The sequence below is a fragment of the Pholcus phalangioides genome, unplaced genomic scaffold (assembly GCF_987345545.1).
Source record: "Pholcus phalangioides strain wild (caught in Gottingen) unplaced genomic scaffold, Ppha-v1.0 ptg000013l_1, whole genome shotgun sequence".
In the NCBI taxonomy this organism is placed as follows: Eukaryota; Metazoa; Arthropoda; class Arachnida; order Araneae; family Pholcidae; genus Pholcus; species Pholcus phalangioides.
The window spans coordinates 5,901,224-5,916,683 of NW_028301606.1; the positions used below are offsets into that span (position 1 = coordinate 5,901,224).

General features: G+C 40.6%; 1 protein-coding gene and 2 non-coding genes across 3 annotated transcripts in view; 1 reads left to right on the forward strand and 2 right to left on the reverse strand.

Moving 5' to 3' along the window:
• LOC149078498 (dynein axonemal heavy chain 5-like) overlaps window positions 1-15,460 on the forward strand; it is a 146,803-nt gene that overhangs the window by 103,212 nt on the left and 28,131 nt on the right. The window contains exons 59-68 of the mRNA XM_089241005.1: window positions 1,306-1,474; window positions 3,444-3,599; window positions 6,045-6,200; window positions 9,393-9,575; window positions 9,955-10,059; window positions 10,223-10,476; window positions 12,078-12,268; window positions 12,394-12,512; window positions 14,784-14,949; window positions 15,116-15,268. Of these exons, the coding sequence (XP_089097131.1) occupies window positions 1,306-1,474; window positions 3,444-3,599; window positions 6,045-6,200; window positions 9,393-9,575; window positions 9,955-10,059; window positions 10,223-10,476; window positions 12,078-12,268; window positions 12,394-12,512; window positions 14,784-14,949; window positions 15,116-15,268 (1,652 nt within the window). The remainder of the gene's footprint in view (window positions 1-1,305; window positions 1,475-3,443; window positions 3,600-6,044; window positions 6,201-9,392; window positions 9,576-9,954; window positions 10,060-10,222; window positions 10,477-12,077; window positions 12,269-12,393; window positions 12,513-14,783; window positions 14,950-15,115; window positions 15,269-15,460) is intronic.
• TRNAR-CCU (transfer RNA arginine (anticodon CCU)) lies at window positions 4,140-4,212 on the reverse strand. Its single transcript has one exon. It is a non-coding gene; the product is annotated as a tRNA-Arg (tRNA).
• Window positions 7,282-7,354, reverse strand: TRNAR-CCU (transfer RNA arginine (anticodon CCU)). The gene has a single exon. It is a non-coding gene; the product is annotated as a tRNA-Arg (tRNA).

The window sequence follows — 15,460 nt, forward strand, 5'->3', positions numbered from 1 at the left end:
TAGGTGACCTACGGCGTGAGCGACTGCTCTTGGACCCACTCGGTCACAACTTCCGGCGTGCGTGGTGTCGCATTGTCCTGTTGGAATTGTCCGAGCCCTTTGGAAAGGACGCAGGATATGAATAAGTGCAAGTAATCGGAAAAGATGTTTACGTACTGATGACTATACAGAGAGTCGTCTGTAGCTTTATCAGGGGGTCTCATATCACGTCAAATACACACGTCCCATAGCATAATGGAGCCTCTACCACCTTGAACAGACTCTTGTTGACACATGGGCCGATGGTTTTGGAGAGGTTTTTCCATTCCGCTGCACGTCCATCAGCTTGATAAAACTACGACTCATTAGACCAGGTAACGTGTTCCCAGTCGTCAACAGTCCAATGGCGGTGCTGGTGAGCCCAGGCGAGGTGCATAAGTTTGTGCCTTGCGGTCATCAAAAGTACTCGAGTTGGGCTCTGAAAGCACATATCAAAGAGGAACCATTGCACAGTTCTCGTGCTGATACTTCTTGATGACGCAACATTGGAAATATGTAGAGATTTGAGACAGCATTGTGTGTGTGTGTGCGCACGTCTATCTCCTAGGACGATCCTTGTCATCACAGTCTTTTTCTTTTCTTTCTTTTAAAACGAGCACCCCTCCGGTCTATCGCCATGGACAATTTACTACCGAGGGAGTGTGCCGGAAGTGTGAGTGTGTGTGCTTAACAGTCTGAATGTGTATATAGTGTCGTCTCTGATTTTTTTGTGCTGCTATATATATATATCTTCTCAGCAGTCGGTGGTGCCGTTCCTTCAGGGTCTTTTTTTCCGCCGGCATGTTTATCGGAGAGATTTGAGATGTTTTTTCCCCTGATTTTTTTATATTCATGGCACGCTCTTGTGATGATTGTGCGGGAAAATCCAAATTTCAGCTCTTCCTCGGAGAAGCTGTGACCCATCTCACTACAAAGCCACGTTCATAGTCACTTAAACATGATAAACATAGTAGAAAACCGATTTTACAGCCTCCCCAGCTACCTGTTGTTTTATATAGGCAACCAGTTATCGAGTTACGTCGATTGTTTGCATTTTTGCTTCATTTGCAAACGATCGTCAGTACCAGTTTTTTTTGGCACATCATTGTATATCGAAATTTTATATACTACCCGCACAATTTCATGAACTCAATCTTCAAGTACTAATTCAGGAAGTGAAACAATTCTACAAAACAGTTCTAATATATATCCAATAATGAATGGAATAAATGGAATATATATTGACTCATATTTGTATATATCATCATTATTTGTGGTCCCCTTTAGATTGGCTGGTGACATTCTGGTAGCCACTGGTTTCCTATCCTACGCTGGTCCTTTCAACCAAGAAAGCCGTCGCGATCTCATGAAGGATTTCATCGATGAAATTCGACGAAGGAATATTACGTCGAGCGATGAATTGGATGTCGTGGATCTCTTGGTCGATCAATCGACGGTGAGACTGTAAATCACGATAAATAGGAAGGGTCACTAGATTTTTGAAATCCCAAACAAGAACACACATTTTAGCTCCTTGGCGACCTCATTTACCTCTGCTCACAACAGGTGGCGCCACTGTACTAAAAAGAAACAATAATATATTCACAGCAAGGTCCTTATCTTTTTGTTAGAAGGCTTAATATAATTGGGTATTTCTTCAGGCCCGTCACTTAGGGGGAGGGGCAGGCCGGCTTTTGAAAATACGCAAAAAAAATTGTATATATACAAACATACATTGAGTATAAAAAAAATTATATATATATTTTTAAATATAGTATATGTTTTTTTTTGATATAGTATATGTTTGTGAGAGGTAAGAACTGTGAGATGATGTGCAAAAAGTAATACGTCGCTCCTACAGTTGTCAACCTTATTTAATGTTGCCATCTCCATTGTTTATTTATTTTTTTCCTTCACAATTTCAGACCAGGCAGAAAGGGGAAATAGGATGATGACGTCCAAAAAGCTATACAATAGTCTTGGACTTTCAATGCCTCGACATTTTGACATGTATGTCTAGCACAGCGGTTCTCAACCGGTTCTCCACGGAGCCCTTAGGGCTCCTTGTGCACTCTCCAGGGGCTCCGCGGCCGCTCGAAGAAAATAAAAAAAATAGTAAAATAAAAAAAAATAATAATTATTATAAATATTTTTAAATAGTGAAAATAAATCAGTAACTTTGATGAATAATTAGAAAATTGGCCTACGGGGCTCCTCCATAGAATTTTTTACTTAAAAGGGATCCGCGAGTCAAAAAAGGTTGAGAGAACCGCTGGTCTATCACATAGTTTTCCAAACTTTTTGTTCCACGCAAATCGCCCCCTTCATCAGAAACTTTTTTGTCTCATCGCCCCCAACTCAAGTGAACCCATAGGATCCTATGCTAGATCCGTAGCTTCTATTGCCTCCTGGACCATTCCATCGTCCATCAGGGAACAATATTGCCTACTTTGGGAAACACTGGTCTAACACAAACATCGGATCTCGAATTCGAGCAAACAAAGGGGAAAAAAGTAATGATCCGTCTCCCCTCGCTTTTAATAAATTGTGCCTTTAATAAGGGGTTTCTTTCTAGACCCTCAGACAGTGCCGTAACTAGCCATTCCTATGCCCTGTACAAGAACCTGCATTTACGTCCCATCTGGCCTCCCCGTTCCAAGTGGGCCCTGTGAGGGTGCGCCTGTTTAGTTACGGCACTGCTCTCAGAAGTTGTTGCTTTTTCTCCATCTTTTTGAGAGTTGTTTTTTTCTTGCCATAAGCATTGAATGTTGTTTGTATCCTACTATCTTTATTTTTGAATGAAATAGGTAATCCCCTTTAAGTACAAGGCACCTGCTACTGGTAAGCAGACAATGGTAAAGTATTCTTAAAATGGATATTGTGGTTTTCTTCTTTCTGAGCGGTTTTTCGGACTGCATTTTTCATTTCATCAAGGGGCAAGCTGGGTCATGGTTAGAATAGCATCAGCAATGCTTGGAGGCAATTAAGGATTCGTCAGGGAATTTCGAGGGCGTTGGCCGAAGCGTGTAAAAATGTGTAGGAAAAACACGCACACATACCAATGTGGAGATACAATATGTTTCCGAATGAAAATAAAATGCCCTGGAAAGAAAAATGGTTCTGGAACTCTTAAAAGGATGACAAAAGAACGAACTTTCTAAAACGAAAGGTCCGGGGGGGGGGGGAGCTTGAAATGACACCAAAAACGAGGACGGATGGTAACTATATTCCCAGGAATATGGGAAATTTTCCATAGTAATTTACCACCACAGTACCACCTCATACTGTCAATCGTGGGAAATCAAATCTTTGTATCCTCAGTGGTGACATCTAGTTTCTAATAATCGAAACTAAAACATTTGAAGCTGATAAAATGATATTTTATGCATTGCATTATAACTCATGCGTGGCTGGTGCACATTCAGATTTCAGAATGGTGCGTCAGGGGCCTTCCGAACGATGTACAGTCCATCCAAAACGGTGCGCTGGTCACGAATGCGGTGCGCTACCCATTTCTAGTGGATCCACAAGGACAAGGAAAGTCATGGGTAAGAAACATGGAGACGCCCCACGACCTGCAGGTTCGTATGATAATACTCAGGGTCGGATTAAAAATTAAGCAAAATAAGCACGTGTTTAGGGCATGAAGGGAAAAGGGGCACCACAAAAAAGTTGCATTTTTTTACGTACAATTTTTTGCCCAGCATCAAGCATCCGGCAGAAAATCCTGAAATTTTCGATTGGTTATATAGTTGAAGATATTCACCAAAAAGGATGACACAAATGCGGAAATACTGATAATGTCACAAACTAGAGATCATGTTAAGTCATGTTTTCCTAGGAACAGGTTTGTTGCGTCGCGTGAACCGAATTAGACCATTTCGCGCCGGCGGGCACGTGTTACATAATTACGCTACGCGTTTGTGTTTTCCTAGCGTGGCGCATCAGATGAGGGCGGCTATATTATAGTATACGGCCTTGGCATCACCTACTCTGTCTGTCATCTGCATGCTCCGGTTTGAAGGGAAGGGAAAGAAAACACACAAGAGTGAAAGAGAATATCGGCAAAACCGCGGCGAATGACGCATTTGACTCATTACGGGTAAAAAAAAAAAACACTTTACCCTCGGCGGGATTCGAACCCGCAATCCCCGGTTTAGGAGACCGGTGCCTTATCCATTGGGCCACGAGGGTCACACTTGAAGAAGTTAATGAAAACGAACGCTTGCAATAATCTTGATGAATTCCTGGCCAGAAATTTTTTATGTGTGCGTGGTCAGGTGCGTGCGTATACGCAAGGGTAGACCTACTGAGGGGGGACACACCTGTGATGGTAACTCATGGGAAATTCCCCATATTCGTTGGAAAAATTGACCAAAAGTTGTTCACGTGAAAAATTTTGAGAGTTCAAGCAGTCGGCCAATCACGTCCGACGTAAAAGCTCTGTCGTGAGGTGTATTGCGCTCTGTAGGAAAACTGTCATACTGCTTTTCTTATTGGTGAGTGGAGGGCATGTCGAACTGGGCGAATCACGTTGCGCGCGACACATGAAACCTGCTCCTAGGAAAACCCGGCTTTAATGCTGAATTTTTCGAATGAGATTTCGTGCAATTTCTCTGAAGTTAGCTTGAGCTTATTTTAACAGCATCGTGAGGGCCCTTTGACAGACCGATTTTTCTAGGGGTGGGGGGGGGGGGAGGGGCTCTGTACCAATTATAAAATTCCTGCCTACCGATTTGCATATTAACTCTCGCAAATTGCAAACAGATCTACTTGTCACGAGGTTCTCGGGTTGTGTCCGGGTGAGACCCACGCATCAATAAAACAAATCATTATCGTTCCCAGGCAATATGATAAATACTACATCAATACAAAAAAGACAAATTTAAGAGTGAGCTAAGTTCTACAGAATAAGGATAGTTCTACAGAATTAGCGGATCGACTGCATGGGGTTTCCGAGGTTTTATCTTATAGTTAATTATTATTACCCATGCGAGACAGTTTTGGCACCTCTCTCTGGCGTATAAGTCGCACCAGTAAAATAACCTGGAAAACTCGCTGCTGAATTCCCAGGCAGATGAAATGCATCAAAAGTAGTTGCCTGGTTAGGGAGGTGGCCTCTGATTGGGCAAGTTTGGGTTCGAATCCCGGTTCTCCGATGTCTACTAACACTAACAAATTTCCTGGACATATCTTACGGATCTGTTGGTAGTGCGTGAGGATCACGTTTAAAAAAAAATCGTGTTTCTTTGCGAATCATTCAGTGTCCAGTATGCTCATAGTTTGAAATTTTGCATAAAAACATTAATTTTTTTTTTTGTGTGTGCTTCTGCATAGGCTAAACAGCCTAGAGCCACCCTTTTGTGGTTCGATCTAGAACTCGTAGAGTATGAAGACGCTTTAGTTCGATCTACCATAGGAGAAAAAGAAATGCTAACAGATTGCAACTCGAAAATGCATATGAAAGAACAGGTACTCGTGGTTCACCAAAATGAATGTATTATCTTCCATGCCAAGATTCAGCGGTTACGTTTGAAGCCACTTTGTGGAAATCCTAACCAGCAGTCGATGGGAGAAAATATCTTTAAATGGTTTTTAAAATTTTTTAATTTTTTTTTTATAATTTAGGGTCTGTCTTCTTTTGGGAAGTGTTAAAAAAAAATTCCACAAAATATTCAAAGATGTGCCAAAAATAAACAAAAATGGTCCAAGAGATATTACTAATGATTTGCAAGTTGAAAGTCTCTGCTCCTCTTCCTCCCCCCATGTCAGATTCAAATCATAATTCTGCATTGGATTAGTTTTACTTCTGATGTATAAAATTTCATTTAATGTTGTTTTTTCCGCTTTATAGATTCGATATCGTGTAATACATACTTTTAGATACGGGGAGGTGGGTGGCATCAAAACTATTCAAGTGCTCAGGACCTTCTTTTAATCCGGCCCTGATAATACTATTTGAAATTAAAAATTTGTCAGAAAATTCAGCAAAATGTTTCCAACCACTGGTTGGTGATTTATTCCAGGTAACCACTCTGGGCAACAAGTATTTCCGCCAGCACCTAGAGGACAGCCTGTCGTTCGGACGGCCATTACTCATAGAAGACGTCTGGGATGACCTCGATCCTGTTCTTGACAACATACTGGAGAAAAACTTCGTTAAGACCGGATCCACGTTGAAAGTAGGATCCCGATTTTGTGTTTGTTGATGATAATTATTTATAATTATAATAAAATATCAACTTCATCGCTGCTAGAATAGCTAAAAATTCGATTTTTTTTTCCTATCTCGGTTCATAATGCACAGAGAGATAAGGAGGTGAACTAAACACTGCGTCGTTTTTATTCATTATCCTGGGTATTGAGATTGTTTTTGGTAGCGCCGTGTGAGGGAGAAAGGGCAACTCTCGACTCGTTCAAGTCAACTCAACTCTCCAGTTGAAGCTACTCGAGTTCGATTTGAGTATCCCCGTGTGAGGAAGCTCTTACTCATCGATACCATTCGGATACTAATTCGTATAATTCCTGGCTGGGCTTTTGTATCCATGACTAGCATCGAGGAAGCAATCGACGTATTACGAGGGGTGAATGAAGATGACAATGTGCCAGCTATTGATGAAAGTTTGAATGATTTTATTGATGAAAGTTCAGTATTAAATTACTGTTTGAAGACAAGATTATGTCGAAATAACCGTCACAGTCGGCCCACTGTTTGGTCCTGTTATAAGCGTACTGTACATGACGAGGCCCGCACAAATAATAATTATTATGCAGAAACATCATCGACGCTTGCACGCCGAATTCGGTGCTGATCACCCAAATTTGTGAAATTAGAATAGATTATTATTTTTTAAATTTTAGTGAGTTGTAAATGATCGATTGTAATGATCCTGCCGATTGTCCGGTGTCCAAGCTGTACGAGTCCAAGTGTCACGTGTCCAATGAGCTTCGTCAAAATGTCCGATGGAACGACGATAACTTTTTTTTAATCCTCAAATCTCTCAAGAATATGGCTCATGATGCAGAAAATAAATCTGGGAACATATCAGTCTCGCCTTTCTTTTTTGGTCAAATCGCATTATCTTATACTATACGACATACAGTGACGCATCGAAGTGTAACTCTGGTACATGAGATATGCAATGCATATTTAATTTTTTTTATTAGTGTTCGAATAGCTTTTTGAGAAGTTTTATAATTGCTATATATACTGTACATTCCGAAACTTCATTTAAAAAAATTACGGGTAAAAAAAAAACACTTTACCCTCGGCGGGATTCGAACCCGCAATCCCCGGTTTAGGAAACCGGTGCCTTATCCATTGGGCCACGAGGGTCACACTTGAATAAGTTAATGAAAACGAACGCCTGCAATAATATTGATGAATTCCTGGCCAGAAATTTTTTATGTGTGCGTGGTCAGGTGCGTGCGTATACGCAAGGGTAAATCTATTGAGGGGGGACACACCAGTGATGGTAACTCGTGGGAAATTCCCCATATTCGTTGGAAAAATTGACCAAAAGTTGCTCACGTGAAAAATTTTGAGAGTTCATCAAAAACAAAAGTTTTTTGTTTTTTTCCTTCAAAAGTTAAAAAAAAAAAAAAAAAAATGTAGTGCGGTAATTTTCTAGTGCAAAATTCTTCACGACGTATTTGCCCCCGGTAGATGGCAGCACATTTTTCGGAATATGTGTGTGGGGGGGGATTCTTTGTTCGGGTACATCTTGAAATTCACCAGGGATATCATGGCCGCTCCTTTAACCCCTTCGCTTATAAGCGGTTGAGAAGAAATTCGGATGCTCAGTATTTGACGACTCGGCGATAGATATGGTGACCTTATCCTAACCTAACCCCACGTTTGAAAAGGGAAAAGAGTAGAAAAGAAAAAAAAAAAACCACAAATTGAAAGAGTAAAACAGTATAAATTACTTAAAGAGAGTGGGTTTCTCTTTTCACCCTCACCCTACCTGTTCTCTCTTTCACTCTTATAAGAAAAATATATCTCTTATGTGGAAAAAAAAATCACTATCAGGTTATACAAAAAACCAACAGGAAAGAAAATCATAGGGTTGCAACAAAGCTTCTCGATGATGAAGAGAGAGGAAAGAAACAAAGAGAACAACTTGTTTGAGTTTATTTCACTAGCGTTTGGACACAATATTACGTCCTTGATCGTAAAGTGGTTAAACCGGAACTATCTGGAGCTATCTTGGCATTAAAACAGAGCCAACAGTGGTACCATATATTGTGTGTTAGCCGAATTCTGGTATTAGGTATCAGTGATTATTAAACCAAACGCACCTATTCCTGAGGAATTTCTAACGTGTAGGGGAAGCGCTGGATGGAAAAAAAATTACATAAGGACACTATCCGTCGTAGTCACCACATGGTGACATCACGGGTCCTCGGAATAAGACAGAAATTGTATTAATTCAAACACGAGCAACATGATTCATATGCAAACATGGTGTTCGAAATATTGCATACACAGAATAACATCATAAAACAAAATGGTGCAATTGTACGAACAATTAAATTCTCGAATTGCGTATAACATATACTCTGAAGAATTATTTGTGCATGGCTGGTGCAAAACAACACTGTACAAAACAGAAATATTTTTCTGTTCACTGCACATATTTCGCAGACTTATTTTTCCTTTATAGTTCTTTATATTCAAGGGATTTTCTTGCCGAGTCCTGCCCTCAGGGCTATTGCAGCGGCTTACGAAAGGCCTGGCAGCTAAAAGTTCAATGGGCCAGGAAAATCAATTTCCTGACCCAAGGGCCATAGTCAAAGTTGGGTCGAATCAGCTAATTTAGAAAATTTCGTAATTTTTGCAGGGAAAATGCCAGCACAACCTTCAGTGTTAGTCGTTTTAGTGGATTATTTTTTGCTGTGAAGAGCCAGGAAGGTGTCGATTTTTTCAGTTCTTCAACAATGTGACAATACGATAGGTAACTGGAGATTACGAGCAGGTCCGGAAGACGTCTGATCAGCAGCACCCTTGGGAGGGATGATCACCCTCCTTCTCTGGATCCGTACCAGGCCGAATGTTCCGAAGATCGATTTCATTTATAAGATTCTTGTTCGTAATAAGTTTAGTTTTGATTAAATTCAATTCGGTAAGTAGAAATGGTCTCGATCTTGGATGAAGGTCCTGGATAAGACAGACAGAGGGGCCATGAGAAAAAAAAATATGGTACAAAGGGGGGTCATGGGCTGTAAAAAGTTGAAAAACGCTGACCTAAACTGTTCTCGGTTGGTATGATCAGCATATATAACTGATGCTACGCCTCTTCGTCTCTCGTTGACAAGCCATGATAATTATACACGATCTAATTACTCTAATTCATGTCATTGATTTACTACAGGTTATGGTCGGAGAGAAAGAGTGTGACGTGATGCCTAATTTCAAGATTTACATAACAACCAAATCACCGAATCCTAAAATGAGCCCGGAAGTGAGTGCCAAAACTCTGGTCGTTGATTTCACTGTCACGGACAAAGGATTGGAGGATCAACTCTTGAGCAGAGTCATGCTTTCAGAAAGAAAGGTAGGGATTGTATCACTACGAGCCGTAGAAACTCTTTATTCCACAGTTTTCATTGCAGGTCGCCCGAGTGGCGTAGTGGTAAGATGGTCGTCTACTGCTGTGAAGTTTGCTGTCACGATCCCAGGTGCAAACTCCTTCTTGCCAATCCATTACAGTAAATAGTGATACGGCCAGAGTTGGTGAAGTAGTTTTCATTACATTGATTAATTACATTTATTATTGATATGCATTTATTATTGATATGCATTTATGCGATATATTACATTTATATCGATAATAATCATCGCCCATGAATGTGGTGAACATATATTCAGTTTTTTTGTCAAGTAGAGTAAGAGTCTTTCCACAGTAATTGGTAAATATCAGTCGATAATTCCAGGAACTGGAGCACCGTCGCTCGGCGATAACGGGAGAGATCGCGGAAAGCAAGAGAAGCATTGAAATGTTCGAGGATGAGTTGCTGAGAAAGCTGACGAGCATCCAAGTAAGAACATTCATGTTCCATTCCCCCCCCCCCCCCCCCCCCAGAATAGAAAATTTGCATGACCCACGTTGTGTGAACTGTGCTTTTTCATGGATGCCAATGAGACTGAGTAATCGATTGTTGATCTCACAAACCCCGTATTCTAATAATTTTTATTTTTCAGGGATCGCTGGTCGATAACGAGGACCTGATAGCCGTGCTCCAGAGCACCAAATCCATGGCTCAAAGAGTCGCGTTGAAACTGCGCAGCGCTGCGGAAACTCGAGACAAACTGATGGTCACGCGTGAGGCTTTCAGGCCAGTCGCTACCAGGGGCAGCGTGTTGTATTTCCTGATGGTAGAGATGAGCAGCATAAACGTCATGTACCAGACGTCGTTGCCGCAGTTTCTTACTCTGTTCGATCTGTCTTTGAAGAAGTAAGTGCTGCTGAAAAATCAAGATTGACCCCTGATGAAACATGTTCGAAATCGCTTCAAAGCGAATGACTATAAAAATTCTTTGTCATGTTCAGGGCATTTTTGCAGCTGCGACCAATAGTCGGATCGGCACATGACATTTTTTTGTACACATTTTATTAAAAAGTATAGACTCGACAACTTTTCAATAAAAAACGAAGTTACGAAATCAACAAACCGGAATGATGCGCTCTCTATCGGACATCAGACGATCGCTTCCAAACTATTTTTTTACTGCTGCGTCATTAATTAAGAGAGCAGTTTTCGGAATTTAGTGTAAAAATTTTTGTTACAGCTGCAGAGAAAGCTCTGAACACGTCGAAATATATTCTATCAAAGCTAAAGTTATCCAAAAGCGATGGTTTTTCTAAGAGAACCGCAAACGCTTTAGTATGAAAGTTCTACACTGTCAATAGAGGATGGCTCCAAGTTCACTACCAAGGCTGCGCATGCGCACTTTCGACAGTTGCTGAGACTCCCCCCCCCCCCAACCCCAGCATTTGTACTGACTGCCAGCTCGCCAACGGCGTCCACATCCTGACAGTCAGCGTGGTGATCGGCTGAAGGTGGTTTTTCAACTTCAAGATGCATGTTCGAGCCTATCTCACATTCGAAAAAAATTCGCTACAAATAAGCGCAATCATGCACAAAACATTTAAAATCCATGCAGTACATGGTGCAGGCATTTCTCATGAAAAAGAAATTGACAACAGTACGTAAAACATGCTTGGCAAATTTCCACATGCACCAACTCACTGGAAGTTTTCAGATGATGTTTACGAGGTTCATACGTGTAGTAGTAGTAGTAGTAGCAGCAGCACCAGCAGCAGTAGTAGTAGTAGTAGTAAGAAGTAGCAGAATGTGGACGCCACAGCATGAGATTGAAAGCTAGCTGAATTTTAGTAACGCGTTTTAAATGCCGTGTATGAATTGAGTGAAAATGTGAAGATAATTTGAAACCGTGTCAGCAGCGGTGGATTTAACCCCTTAAAGTACAGGCTTTTGACAACAAACTTGGACGATCTGTATTTGAGATGGTGGCACTTTGGAAAACTGGTTTTCTTGTTCGCATGTTAGAAGTTTGCACGTTAGAAATAGAGGGGGAGGTATAAAAAAATGAGTGTTGTGTATTTCTCTTTCGTAATCAACCGCATCCTTCACCAACCCCCACCCCCATGAGCTCTCTCTCATGTATACAGGGTGAGAATGACCTAGTCTGCCAAACGAGGGGGGAAGGGATAAAAAAGAGGTAATAAAACGGTGAGAGCTGGAATGAATTTTTTCCATTGGTGTTGAGGCGAGATGCCCCAATCCCTAATTGTTAAGGGATTCGTGACACCACAAATGCTACTGAACACGTGGTTTGATCGAATACGGTTTAGACGTCTGCAGAGCCACTAAAGGTGTTCACATTGAACTTGATTAACCTGCAACTAAGCTTGAAGGAAGTTGTCTTTTTTAATGAAACTTAAATTCGTAAATAATCAAGTGTGGTGTTTTCAATATAAGCCATTACTTTTGGATACCCTGTATATTTTATATTTGATTCTGTTTTCCGAAAGGGCTGATCCAGATTCTAACACAGCTACCAGAATTCTGAACGTTATGGAGCATCTAACGTACGAGATATACAGGTATCAGGTCCGTGGATGTTACGAGAAGCATAAATTCCTTTTCGTCCTGATGTTGGCTCTCAGACTGGATCTGAAACAAGGAAAGATAACAGGAGAACAGGTCATGGCGTTCATCAAAGGTGAACATGCTTAAGTCCAATGTGAAATAGTAATAAAAATCTTAATAACAATCACAAGATATCTCTCCTATCAGTCAAACCTCGAAAATAATTCGAAACTTTGCTTTTTTTCTTGTTTCCCGGAGGTTTCTCCTCGGAATCGAACGTCGTCGAATCAAAGACATACACCTGGATACCTGATTATGTTTGGCTTAAAATCTGCCATCTATCTACTTTACCTGAATTCAGTAAAATATTATGCCACGTAAGTATTCATTTCTATCAGAAATAACGGTAAAATTCTATGCTAGCGAATACTAGCACCAATTTTCTGCTTATAGTAGCAGTGCTGCTGTAGAGACACCGAGAACATCGTTTGCACAATTGTTAACTTTTTTTTCGACCGTCACCTCTTTGGAGGTTATTTTATGAAGCTCATCATCAATAATAGGCTTTCCATGAAATTTGACGTTCTGGGCCCAGTACTTAGATGATGTAACAGATTACATACTTACAGTCAAAATCATATAGCGCCAGATCACATCATTTAGGCCCCGTATGAACATGAGAGTCACCATGTTTGTATGGGTCTATCGATTCAGATGGCCCTGGTGCTATGGATAGTGTCTCATTTAAGTTATCCAGAATGTTTCCCGAGCAGAAATATGGCATGAACACTAGAACTCTTGAACACGACTCATCATAAGTATCTAAGTTTGAGCCCTGTTGACGGCAGGGTGGTTGGTGACTAGAGTTGGTTTTCTGCGGTTTCCGAACTTCAAGGCATGATTGCGAGCCAATCTCCCATTTGAAATACACTCACCACCAGTACATGATTTCAGGCCGAGGTGGTTTTTATCTTGGATAGTTCCGCTGGTTCCCAGAGTCATATTGCTTTCAACCATGTCTCACTCCATATTTCACTCCAACACATGGTTGTTTTATAACCATGCTAAAATCTGTTTCTTCACACACGATTCTTTTTTCACAGCACTCCGTGGCCCACTTAATTACCTACCAGAGCTTTACCTGATTAAGTTGATCTTCACCGGTAAACTCCCTCTCTCCCCAGAATATATAAAGAGTAGTTAGTGGAAACTAATCCCGGTGTCTACTAAAAGCTTCTATTCGTAGCTATGTATGATGAAGGAACCACTTCGTGGCATTCATTACAGGACAACTGCAGACATTCTTCAGGCAGTGTACCGCTCTCTTCCTTCACACCATAAACCCTTTAAGCGATTTTTTGAATTTTCCTTATCCGCATTAAAACTGCCACAGTGGAAATCACAAAACCTTCTAGAAATTGCCTCCTATTTTCAAGAAGAATATTTTCTTCCCGATCTCGTCAGCTAATGAATGCGCCCCCCCCCCACACACACAAAATAATAATAAAAAAAGGAAAGGAAAAAATCTACCGTTTTCTCTCTTTGTTATTTATGGTGTAATCATAATCGTATACAACCTCGAAGGGAAAGGAAAAACATCCTTTCTCTCTCCTACGTCTGTAATAAGACTAAATAGGTGACTTTGCCCCCTGGTAATTGATTGACATGACGGGGAGGGGAAAGGAAGAAAAAATGTTTTCAGGAGAATAAACCTCAAAACTGGGCTCGGGGTTGCCGATATGTTATTGGTTTAAGAACCCAAGATAACTCGGGATTGCCACTGTAAGGGTTAACTGATTGGACAGCATAAATGAAGTAGATGAAAATACAGTGTTGTCAAAATTAAACTTGGTGAACACACCACAAAAAAATTCGGAAAACATGCATTTCAGATGATCTCTCAATATTTAAAAGATATTAAAAAAAATTTAAAAATTGGCCGATAGGTGGAGTCAACGCTAGGCAAATCATTCCACCACGTGATCGATACGTTCCCCTTAGGTTTTTTTTTATGATTTTCACCATGCTTTCTATTCGAGGACACCTTCGAGAACCACCCAATCTCTATCACATCTGAGAGACAGCATTAACCGATAAGTTTTAGGGCAGGCGTCTTCCACTGTTCTCACACCACGGGCCACATTACACGTTTTAGAAACGCTCGTAGGCCAATAAGCTATACTACACACACGTTATCAAAGTGTTCGGTGGGCCATACGTTGAATGCGACGATACGCCTCCTCGACAAGCTTGCTAATAGGCAGAATTTCTGCTTAGGAAATTGCTAAATGGCATTAATTGCCAAAATTGCTGCGTGCAGAAAACACGGCTTTGTGAATGAAAAACATAACTGTTAAACAAGAGGAGCATATTTAACATTCACAGAATGATTTGTCGAGCTTAAGAACGTCACCTAACAATGAATTTCCGTACTATTCATTCTTTGGTCAGTGGTAAGCACGTAATCTGTGTCGGAATGCTCTGCCTCTTTAATAAAATCGTATGAGTTGAGGGCGTTTAATTTTAAAAACCCTGTACGTCGTTGCTACTATTATACAAAATCTTTTGTAGATTCGGGCTTACTATTGGACGATAATTTGTACCTTCAGCGAACTCTAATCATGTTGATATTATATTTTATTCGTCAGATTTCTGATAATGAAAGATCATGGAGGAAATGGTTCGAATCCGATGATCCGACGAACATTCACTTCTCGGATGTTTGCGAGAAATTGAGCGACTTCGATTCGTTAATATTGATAAGGAGCTGTTTCCCTGAAAAATTGATGCCTCAGGCTAAGGCATATGTAAAAAGTATGTAAGAAATTATAATTTAGTTAATTTATTGAATTATTTAATTGGCAAGTAATTGAATTAATTATCTCTTGCCTAATAGCATTTACATGTCAACGTAATTTGCAAGTTTTTTTTTCGGCTAAATATCTAGTATGTGCAGGTATTGAGTATTGTTTCCTCGAAGGTTCGCTGGGAAGCAAGTTCATCGAATATCCGATGTTAGATCTGGATCAGCTTTGCATGGAGTCTGATTGTAGAACTCCAATGGTATGTCTCTTGTCACCTGGCAGTGATCCCACTTCAGCGATCGCCAACTTGACTAAGAAGAAAGGAATCGGTAACTTGTACTCTCTACTCTGAATTAAAACACCACAGCCACTCCCCGACTTATGAACAGGTTCCGTTCTTTGTACCGTCTGTGAGGTTTTTCTTCATGTTTTTATGGCGTTTTACAACTTACCATAATGAAGAAAAACTAATTCACAGTCGTACCCAAATCACGCCTTCAGGGGTGGGGTGACTGGGGGTA